Consider the following 11,965-nt stretch of genomic DNA (forward strand, 5'->3'; position numbering starts at 1 on the left):
TCATGATGGCATTACATGTCTTTTTAGTGCTAGACTTTGTGGAGCAGCACCAAAATTGTGGTGTTACCACTTCCAACTATAGGAGGGCTTAACATCTTTCTTAAAATAGAAATAAAGTAAATATAACATGCTTTCTATATTTTATTTGCACCTGAGAGGAGAAATAAGCTTCTTTCATTATTGAATCAATATTTACAGCCCAAGAAGAACACCTCTGTGTCCATTTTAAAGATAGGAATTTATTTTGCTTTATTCGTATCTACTCACACACTAACACATATGTACAGAATGTGAGTTCTTTCAGTTATTTTTTACTAATTAGACATTTAAATGTTAAGATTTCTTATGCTTTCCCACTATTGCTTTATGCTTGTCTAGATTTTTGAGAATTTTCAACTCATTGACTAATAGCTGTTATTTTCTGGAGTAAAAAGTGACTGTCACAAAAATGCTTTTCAAAGCCATCTCAAATTATTCTTTCATATTTTGAAACCAGTTAATGTATTGTAAATTCTCTGTGGTCAACTCAAAGGTCTCTACGGGGTCTTACAAAAGGCAAGTGTATGAAGTGCCTTCAGGAAAGCAGCTTGTGGACCAGGCTGTGATTGACAGAATAACATGGGCTACTTGGACAAGGTAAATGATTCATGTATTTACACCTGTTAAACACCTGGAACTTCCAGGAGAAGCAGCTACTATTTAAAAGCGTATTTAATCCCTTCAGTCAGATTTTTTTTTTCCAACATCTGCTCTGGCAGCACAGCAAAAGGCAGTACAGAGCAGATTCCCTCAATACACAGGGGCCGTTTATTAAAATAGCGATGAGAGTACAGGGCCAATTAAAACAGATCCAAACATGAAAAGACAACACACAACAACTGTGGTAATTCAAGTTTATTTACAGTACCACACTAATGGTATCTGTATAAGTTGCTATTAAAATTTGCATATTAGAAGGATACATACAAAAGCACTTTTAAATATCCTAAAGTTATTATATTTCTTTCAAGATATTACATTAAATATAATACCATATTTTATTTTTATTTTGCAGTTAAATAATTTGCTTTCTATTCTATGAAAATCTAATTTTCTGTGCCCTTTTTCAGTCTCTGTTGCCTCCTTTTAATCGTCGTTCTCTAATTACCACCCTCAGGCAAAAATTGAGAAAAATTACTTGAAAATTTTCCATATTTGAACCACTTTAAATAATAAGAATCCTGACTATTTGCTGCAATATACAAATAAAACTATAAGCTTTTAGAGGGCTCTCCAAGACTTATTTTGTTAGATTTCTGATTTTTCTTTGGGTAATCAAGTTTTGTCTCCTTTTGAGACAAAACCAAGAAACTGGTATTTCCTGATCCAATTCAGTATGTCTGATGTAAATCATGCCTTTTTGCATGTAGTTTGCTGTGCCCTGAATTGGGGGGAAAAAATCACAGAAAAAATGCCAAACCGTTCACTTATTAACAAATGATAATTTTTTTGTTTCTGTGCATTCCTGGAAGTGTGCATATACCTTGTAGGCAAAGCTGAATAAAAGCCCTTTTACAAGGCTTTGCAAAGGAATTTTTCTGAACTCTTAAAATAATTATATTTTCAGGGCAGTGCAGGGCAATTTTTCTCTCCCTGGTTATAATGAAGAGTCTTCATTGGACTCAGAGAAACTTTTTTTTGGATTGATACGAAAACACTACAGAAGCAACATAGTTATATGCACTAGAGAATGTATTTTTTTTTATTTTCCAAAAGCTGAAGCTTGTTCATCTAAGGCTTATGCCATGGTGTTCTATTTCTAATTGTCCTTTCTTTATTCTTTTTTTTTTTTTTTTTTTTTTTTTTTTTTTTTTTTTTTTTCTTTTTTTTTCTTTTTGCAAAATGCCTCACTGGACAATTGTAGTAATAATGATTTCACTTCTGGTTCGCTCACATTGCCGTGGGCCACATTATTTTGGGAATTATATCACTGAATCAGTTTCAGGGGCAATTATGCAATGATTCAAAAATTAATGACAGAATAAAAGCTATATAAGGTGTGCATGTGTGAGAATAAAATGTAAACATTGTATTTTTATAGAATCAGTTAGAATATGAGATCTGCTTTCTATTTCCTGACTTTTGTTTTTGCAGTGGTTTTCAAAAGAATTTCTCGGTCTTCTGTTTCAGTGTTCTAGGGGATGAAGTAATTGGAATCTGGTCCAGGCATGCTGAAAAAGCTGATGTGAACTGTGCTTGTGTCTCTCACTCGGGAATCAATCTCGTAACAGGCGATGATTTTGGCATGGTCAAACTCTTTGACTTTCCATGTCCTGAAAAATTTGTAAGAACTAGTTTTTGCATGGTTACAACAACAAGTACCGTTGATATTAGGATCTTGTCTTGTTCCTCTAGAAGACATATGATGGAAATATTTTCTTCTCTAAATCTGTAGCTTTTTAATACCTCCTGAGCTCTGTAGTCTCATATGCATGCTCCACATCAGAGTTTCCCTACCATTTTATGAAATAGCTCAAATACTTTTGATATTGTCTGCCAGTCTGCTTTAGCACAGTGTTTGCTTCATGAAAATCTCAAAGGCCTTAGTGATTTCCACATGTCTGATCCATTTGACAAATGAGGAAGATAGCTGGTGATTTTAGTCCTATCTGTGTATCTTCACAGATGAAGAGTTTACAGATTTTTCACTAACACTTTAAATTGTTTTACTGGTATTTATGATTTTAATTTAGAATGTTTTTTTAATTTGTTTTCAGTGTTAATTTGCAAGATTTGAGACTGCACAGGGTAAACTTCTCACACAATTGCAATGAAAATTTATTTTTTTTCAGTGTGAGGAATTTTACCCAAAACCTGGAAGTTAGTCATGTGTCAAGATGTATTTAATATTATTGCGTTAGCTTGAACATTCTTCCCAATTTGCAAGTGCTCTCTTATTGGCTGACCATTTAATCTGCACTGCAGCTCAATAGTAGTTGTCCTTCAGGAGATCTTTCACATTTGATAACCTCTATAACTTTTGAATATTATAAATACGTGCGGCAATAAAAGGGTAGATAAAAACTTGCATGACTTCTTTGATTTAGGAGGTTACAGAATATTTAGACAGTCTCATTCTGTTGTTGTTTGTGTGGTTTTTTTCAGGCAAAACACAAACGATTTTTAGGTCACTCTGCCCACTTAACTAATATTCGATTCACAAGTGGAGACAGATACGTGGTCAGTGCCGGCGGGGACGACTGCAGGTAGGTGACCTTGCCATTGCTGTCAGAATCTACACTGGACAGACCATAATAATGTAAAGCTCAAGTTCAGCCTTTTATCTGTGTGTTTGCTTTCCTGTTCATCCACAGAGAAAAAGATATTTGTGACAAATTAAATAGCCCAACAGCTAATATTTGATAAGTTAAAATGTTCACATGAATATTCAGAACATCATACTTTTAATGGGAATTTCTTTTGCCTGTGTTAGCCATTTCTTTTAACAATGTTGTGGTTTTCTATCTCTCATATTTAATATCTTTTTGAAAACACAGCTTATTTGTTTGGAAGTGTGTGCATATGCCTCATTGAGAGAGACATGGAGACTTGCAAAGAGGAAACTGCATGAAGTACCAGGCATGAAATACCCAGGATTGCAATGTGACATTCTGCTGTGCCCTGCATGTGTAAGAAATGACCCAAGACACAGAGCAATCTGTCTCTGAAAGACAGGACCTGGAGTCTGCCAGAAGGATGGACTGTCACAAACACACTGAGGCTGCTAGGCTTGCTTCAGTGTCAGATAATCTGGGTTTGTATTCCACTCACTGCCAGATGTTGAAAACAAAATACATGGATGAAAGGAAAAAGTGAATTGTTAATCAATGTACAGTTTTGCAGCAAGTTCTCGGGGTTTTAATCAAGAGATCTATTTCTGACCTAGTGCTGTACATTGATCTATTTTCAGCATGAATGTTTTTCCTTTAAGTTTTGAGGTCAAAATAGCATAGATAAAAAGAGTATTCCATATTTTATTACTGAGAGAGACCATATATTAACTCTTAAATATATAGTATTTTAATAAATGTTTAATTATTATAACGGAAATTATATTTCTATGGCTGGTCAAAAGGAAACATCATATCTGATGAAGCAGAAAATAATAGAGTTGATTCCTTATGTCTGAAATATTTCTGTATTTAGAGGCCTGGGTCACAGTCATGTCTGGTGAGAGCCCTTGGGTATGCATGATCTTCATGGCTAATTTAGTGTTTTTGTTGCACTTAAACATTAAATTAGTTCTGTGAGCAAAAATAGATTTGCTCACTTTGCGAGTGCCTTGCCCACTACCTAAAAGTCTAACTCCAATTTTTGCCTTGTGAATAAAAGTATTCTCAGTGGAAGAGAGATTATTGCTGTGTTACTTGACTGGGCTGTGAGCCTCTCTGCTGGAAATGAGGACCAGGGTGAGGATTTTGTAGTCTTCTTGGTAAAGTTTTGGATGTCAGCAGTGGCAAAAATAGGATTTCAGAGCAATATGAATTGATTTTATTTTCTCAGCATCATAGGGGAGATTCAGAGAGAACTTTCTGAGCATTATATTTTATACATTTGAACTTTTTAATAGAGTTAGGACTAGCTGGGAGATGTCTCTATTCAGATTTCTCTTCTGATTGTAAAAAATGTCCAGTCATCTGCTTCTTTGAATGGACCTGCTGTCACTTGAGCATTTTTTCTATCAGGCAACATAACTGAAGTTCTAAGTTGGAAAAACATTTCAGTGATAATAAAATCCTGAACAAAGCTGTGTTTTGGGGAACAAGTGAGGAAAATTTTGTTAGCTATTTGTCTAAGTCATGTCAGAGAGAAGCATTACAGACAGTTAATTTTCATGCAGTAATAGTAGAGATCAAAAATCACTAATTATCAGCACTGCTCTCATTGTGGTATTCTGCTGAACAGAAAGCTCTCTTTCTATGTAAGCCAGCATTGCTTTGACAGTGGCACTTGTTTAGGTCAGTCAAGAGGCTTTGTTATTTTTCATCTCTTGCATTTTCTTATGCCAGATGAAAAAGAAATAAACCTCATCTCTTCTTGTAATCATCTCATGTGCGTGTTGGTTACAGAGGGAATGGGAGGACTTGCAGGTAGAAGAGGAGAAAAGTTACAGAGCCAAATTTTTGCGCTCTCCTTGTTATGTGGTATACAAAACTAGTTACCCAACTGTCTTAGGTAATATATTTTATATATCAAACTATAACAAATTTTTGTTTTAAAGAAGCTGATGAACAAAACAGTTATCAGGTTTCTCAGCATGATGGTTCTTAGCAAAGTCTTGACAGTCATGCAGCTGCTATTCTACAAGAGCAAAAGCTCTGAGGATTTTGTTATGAGTGTACAGGAAGATTTTGGCATCAATGTGTTTGAGTTTAGGGAAATTGGGTATGAGAGTTGTGATTAGACCTGATGTATCTCATAACCTTGTTTCCTGTCTGTCTGTTGTAAATGAAAATTAGTCTCTGGTGTTTATATCTTCTCTTTACCAGAGAAATAGTTTGCAGTGTGCTCTTTTATGGCTGTGATTCTATCCCTTAGGAAACACATCTGTGCAGGACTTTTGGACTTGAACTAATTTTTTGTCCTGCCTCTATTTTAAAGTTGCCTTTCATTGGATCAAGATGGATGACTGTTAAGAGCTCACTCATAGTCTGTTGTCAGACTGCCAGATCAAAGTCCATATTTTTCTGTCTCTGAGTTTTCCTCACAAAATCCTAGGCTCTGTGAGCTCTTCTATAGGCCTTCACCCAGTGAAGGAGGTCTTGTGGATCAAGAGGGTTTGTTCCTTGAATCCCTGTCACTGATCCTTTTCTCCTCCCTCCCCCTACCCCCTTCATTAGTACTGTGCCTCTCCACTGATAATTTGTCCATTGGTGCTTTTCCCCCAAGGAATCCCAAAGGCCACACCAGAGCTGAAGGATGAGCAAAAAGGAGCTGGAGGGACCGGGCTGAGGGCTGCAGCCTCCAGGTCTCCCTGCTTCTTCACTCTCTTCCAAACCTCACTGCTACTGTAAAGGGCTGGGATGGGAGCAGGAAGCTGAGGAGCTCTTTAAAAACTAAACTGCCAGCATTGTTCCTCCTCTTGCAGTCTGTATTGGTAGCCAGTGTTTTCCCTGGTGAAACTGCTCTGTGGTTTGCCAGGTAAAATGGGGGCAGCCAGCTGGGGATGAGCACAAATGTTGAGGAGAAGAGTGAGCAGAGTGTCAATTGCAGTTTGGAGTATAATGTAGCTGTGAGTCTGCTGAAGTCAAGAGCTGGCTGTCACCATGGTCCAGGCTGGCAGCTTTATGGTGTTTTTGGTCTTTCTGTCTGTGATGGTGCTTGCTACTGTGCCTCATTTTCTGTTTACATTAAATGCTACTGTAGTAACTTGCTAATTGTTGCCACCCATGCTTGAAGCATGTGTACAAGGGAACAAGCTACCCGTTCTGATAGGCAGTGGGAGCTCTGGCTGGATGCTCCACAGAGAAGTCAGAGGATGACAGAACCCCGTAGGATAGGTCAGGGAAGAAGCTGGAATGTGGAGGGACTAGTGACAACCTTTCAACTGGAAGCATCAGAGAGAACTGAGGGCAGGAGGGCTTTGCCTGAAGCTGGAGGAAACCTCTTCTGGGGTTATACAGCACCAGAGAAGGGGAGGCAGAAATTCTTTGTATAATTTAATCACTCATTGTGGATGATTTTTTACTGTAGCTTGTCTTTTTGGTTAGCAGCAAACATTTATCTTTGGGCTCTGTAGTTGGCAAATTTTTTTTTAATAAAATAAATTAACTAGAGAACTGAGTAAAAATAAAATGACATTTCATGTAATAAAATAAGTATGCCCTTGAAAGCTAATAAGCATACTTGGAAAAAACAGAATAAGGAAAATCCAGCTCCTATGAGCAAGGAAATAAAAAAAAAAAATAAACACATTTAGAACTTAAAGTTTTCATAGTGCAGGAACTGAGGAACACAGTTGGGAATTAGGTCAGAGAGAGCAAATTAGCCAAATATGTTGAATCATTTAGACTTGAAATATTTTTTTTTAGTCTCAAGAAGGTAGTCAGCATATATGACTTTCTTATTTTGCTAGGGAAAGCAAGAAAAACTGTGAAACTAAAATATAGGATTCCAGAAAATTAAGGCTATTTGATCACTTGGTGACAGCTGAGGAAAAGCATACATTCAGAGCAAGTTCTGACTTTGCTCTGTATCAGGGTTTTCAGTGTTAGCAAGATCCATTTCAGCATAACTGAACTTTCTACCAGTCAGGTTAATGCTGATCTGGAATTGTGCCATCAGAAAGCAGGTCCACTGCAGGTGAGGCATCTCCTCAGTCTAAAACAAGACAAAATAAATGGCTTCAGCACCAAGAGCAGGACTTTGATAGCATTCAGGAGAGGCTTAGTTTGAAACCATGATCCAGTTCTGTCAGCTGCTGCCTGAACAAGCTCAGCCTCTCTGTTGGAGCTGCCAGTTTGCCAAGAGACCCAACGCCCCTGAGCAGCACCTCTCCTGCCTTGGGATCCCGCCCAGAGCCCGGCCTGCATGGGCTGGATAAGCTGGGAGAGTGTCACGAGCAAAGCATCTTGGCTTCAAATACAGCATTTAGTTAGGCAAGGTGACATGTTCCCTATTTCATTATCAGTGTCAGAGATGTGACCAGCCTTAATCCTGAAAGTGTTTTGTTTTGTTTTGTTTTGTTTTTAAATTCTCTTAACATAAGCTATAGACCGATGTCATCTTGGAAGTGTTTTGGACACAGTGGAACATCCTGTAGACTCTATAGAAGGAAGTAAGACTGCAAATCACAAAATGAATTGCCACATCAGTGATGTAGACACTCCTAATTGCATTCCATTTGTGTGCTTTTTTGTTCTGATTGGGTTTTTTTATGCTTCCTTTCAATCTGCTCTGTTTTTCTAAAATTTTTAGCAGCATTTGATTTCTGCTCATGTGGTTAGATCCATGTGCTTGCCAAAGCCTGCTGTCATTCTTCATACCACTCATTGTTGGATGATTACACCAAATCCATTTATTTTGTTGGCCCTGGCTTCTGCTCTTCATTTAACTTTTACTTCAGACTTGAACTCTGCATATCTCCTTTTAAAAATGAAGATAGAATAGTTTTAAGTGTCTAATATGCATAAAAGCCACAATAGGTTTCCTTGCCAAAATCATTTGCACCTAAGAAGTACTAGGTGGTCTTCTCAGCCTATTTGATGCTAGAACAGAGGTAGACACTCACCATCCTTTTCTCAGTTTACTATCAGCAAACCAGTCAAAACCTTGATACCTTGATCTGGGTTTTTTTGTTAACTGTGGGATCATCAATCCAACCCATTCACTACTATTTTGGAAAGGAAGAGGGGAAAAAGCATGGAACATAATGTTCTCTTCTTTATCCCTCTGTTTAAAACAAAACAACAAAAGGTGTAAGCTCTTAGCATGATGACAGTAGGCAATTCTTCTTATTTCCATAATGTTTATAATTTCTTCTTCTTTTTGGAATTATGGAACATAGGGTGTAGGAAGCAGTAACAGGAAACCAGTAAACAAACATGGAGAAAAGGCAGAAGGAAAGCAGAGAAAGGAACACTCAAAGATAGGCAAAGGCAAGACCAGAGAACTGACATGGTGGTGAGTGGTAAACATCTTGTTTCAAGTGGGAAGCACTCAGTGGCTGCTTGGGAAGTGTAAGGATTGGAGAGCAGCAGAGTGCTCAAGGAAGAGCTGCAGGCAACTTTGGTTGCTCTGTTTTTGTGAAGATGCAGCCACTCCCACTCACTGCTGTCTCCACTCCTCTACCTGTGGGACACCTCTTCAGAGCTGAGGTGCAGCAGCAAACAGCAGGTTACCCACAGCTGCAGTGGATGCAGTGGAACAAAGAAAGTGCTATAAAGACAGAAGTGCTCTGTAGTACTGAGAGCTCAGGTAAAAGAGTTTAAGGATGCATTTTAAAAGGCTACTTATCTTTCCACTTGAACCAAACATGGATTATTTTAATAGGTCTCTTCTGAAAATTTTCTTCAAACAAAAAAATATTAAACCAAAGAAATATTATACTTCAGAAAACTCTTCTTAACCAAGCTGTTGCAATTACTGCCTCTTGTTTCTTTCCTATTCAGCAGTTCTTGATTCTGTTCCCAGGCATTCACAACATTTAAGATGACAGACATGAAAGCTGTGGGCTCTATTACATTTAACTTGAGGTGTGACAAGGGTACTCTGCAGAGGGCAGTTCAGATCCTATTTGAGTCAAATTTTCCTTCAGTAGTTCCATGCCATGGGCTTTCAGATATACAGGAAGTCAGGTGAGTGTAATTAGACCCAACAAATGCATCTGAGTAGAAATAGATAAAAGTTCTTGATTTTATCCCATAGCAAACCATTACTAAACAAGGAAATAATGATGGCAAACTTTATATAACAAACAATCCAAACTCTTTATAGGTGCTGGTTAGACAACTGGATTTTTACTTGTAGCAACTCTTTGTAGGAAACACAAAATTTGTTCATGAATAGCTGGACTGATCTTTCTCCACCTGCTAAAGGGCAGTGGAATTTGGGAATGAGAGGCAGGATGTTCTATTGCTTGGTATGTTTGGATTTCTCTTCCATAAGCCAAAGTAGGTGTTTCCTTAGTTTCTCTTGCTGTTTGTGGGATACCTTCAAAATCACTACAAAGCGATTTTGCCCTCACTTAGTTTGGGCACAAATGTTGTGTGAGAGCTTAATGGAAAACAGGAAGAAACCAAAACCAACAAACCTCAAATGTTTTTTGTTTTTTAATGATATCCCCTCCAGTATTGTCATGTTTGTTCCAGTGATGTGAAGATCTGTGTGACTTGCACTGTTTGTAAAGGAAAGCAGGTTGTATCCACTTAACTACTAAGTGGCCCCGACATAATGGGTGTTTTAAACCAGAGGATTAAGGCCAGTTGTGCTTTACCAGTTTTCTAAGATGAAGGGACAATTGCCACTGTCCCATTTTGCGTGGTGCTGCAGAGCTCATAAGCTGGTGCTGCCTTCAGCTGCCCTTAGTGAGGCTGAGGCAGCAGATGAGGCCATAAGGACAAAATGTAAATTATTGCAACTAGTGTTGCATTGGTGGGTTCTGAAAAAGAGCTGTAGCAGAGGGGTATTTTAGTTTCAGTCCTCTGCAGGATTGTAAGTCTTTAGGGAAAACAGAAAGACATGTTCACATAATATCCTCCATTAGTCCTTCATTAGCTTTGGCTTTTATTACTCTTCCTCCTTCCCACAGAAGCCTGTATCCCAACTCCCCCCTCCCAGCCACCAAATAAGTTTATTTTTCCAATGTAGTGGCTGAGAGGGCCAACTTTACCACAGCTTTGCTGTTACTTACTGTGGTCATTTGTAATGCAAAGCCAATCCTAAGCATTCATTCTGTTGCTGAAAATTAATTTTCTATTAATTAGTTGCAAATTCTTGAGATGGGGGAGAAGGGAGTTGGAAGTGGTACTGCCCTACCACCATGATTTTTTCATCACCAGTTGCACCCAGGTCATGTGCTACACTGTATTCTTTTGGAATCCAGTAAATATCCTTTCTAAAGGAACTCCAGGCATGAACACAGACACACATTGCATGAAATAAAAATGGTTTCCTGTACTTTTGTGAAATGTTGGTGCTGTTGGGTAGTACTTTATACATTTCTGGTCTGTTTTTCCTTTTCTTGCTACTACTTACCCTGGTGTTGTGGTTTCAGGTGCAAAATAGCTTGATTTTTTTTTTAAAGCAGTATCTGGTAATTAGCTTCATTTTTTCTTTCCAGTTCAGTTATGGGTATACAGCATATAGTAATGGAAAAGCTACATTACTGATTTGTGAAGCAAGTTAAGGCATTTTTAATGTAAAATTCCATATTAGAATATACTCGAGCCCAAAATGATAACTTGAAAATGTAACAAACTAAGTAAATGCATTAGAACCATTTCTTTTTTTAAAAAAAAATGCACTTCTAGCTTTGTAACTTGTTCAGTTTTTAGCAGAGGAAAAGCTTTTCTCACGCTGAACACTGTGCAGTTGGTGACAGACCAGCACAGCAGTGGAAATGCAGCAATGGAGATGATCCTGGTCTTCTGCTGCCCTTACAAATTCTTGTCTCCTCATCTCATATGGAAAACAGCTTCATGGTGGCAGCTATTTCTGCAAGGGACAGCTACTTGAAGGCATTGGAAAATTCTGTAGAAAAATCATGTTCTTTGCAGTCTTTCATCTGGAAACCCATTCCAGCAGTGCTCTGTGCAACACCAGAGCGCATCCTCTACTCTCCTCTACAGTTCCCTGTCAGGTCACCTTACAAAAGTATTTTACTGTAGTTCTTTAAGCTTAAAACGCAGTTGTCTGTTCAGATTTGTTGTTTCATTATGGAGTGTGTCAGATAATCCTTCTTGCTTTAACAAGAAAAAAAAGAAAAAACCCCGGTATTTTAAACTAGTCCAAAGGTATGGTCATGTATTACTGTAATAAGGATCATGGGTTTAAGTGTTCTCCATTTTGGTTCCCACCATGAACATCTAATTCCTGTAACAATGTTGTATGTTTATTTAAAGTATATATATATATATATACATAAAAATTAAATGTCAGATTTTTGCATTAAGATTTTTTAAAATTTGAATATGAACTTTGAGTACTTTATTTAAAAAAATATTCAAAAATACTTTTCCTGGAGTGTTAAGTTTCTGAATTCAAGACTATATTTGTCAAATTTAAGTTTAAAATATGTAGCTATCATTGTTTTCTGATATTGAATGTAAATATTTGTAAAAAGAAATTCTTTTGTATATTTTTGTGAAAATGTAGTTCCCCAAAATATAAAAAAGATTTAATAAAAAAGTGCATTTATGTTACTGTTCAACATTTTTCATCATAGTATCACTTAACCATATTTTTGGGCATGTGTGTGCATTATTTT

The 11,965-nt window shown here is 37.4% G+C and overlaps 1 protein-coding gene across 1 annotated transcript in view; it reads left to right on the forward strand.

The window, feature by feature from the left end:
- Positions 1-4,349, forward strand: part of EML5 (EMAP like 5) — a gene marked incomplete at its 5' end in the record, with an annotated part of 95,059 nt that extends 90,710 nt beyond the window's left edge. Inside the window, 4 exons of the mRNA XM_083863991.1 lie at positions 533-636; positions 2,170-2,323; positions 3,145-3,245; positions 3,537-4,349. Coding sequence (XP_083720117.1) covers positions 533-636; positions 2,170-2,323; positions 3,145-3,245; positions 3,537-3,573 — 396 coding nt within the window. The 3' untranslated portion in view covers positions 3,574-4,349. The remainder of the gene's footprint in view (positions 1-532; positions 637-2,169; positions 2,324-3,144; positions 3,246-3,536) is intronic.
- Between the last annotated feature and the right edge of the window lie 7,616 nt (positions 4,350-11,965).

The sequence above is a fragment of the Zosterops lateralis genome (genome assembly GCF_965231275.1).
Source record: "Zosterops lateralis genome assembly, chromosome: 6".
In the NCBI taxonomy this organism is placed as follows: domain Eukaryota; kingdom Metazoa; phylum Chordata; class Aves; order Passeriformes; family Zosteropidae; genus Zosterops; species Zosterops lateralis.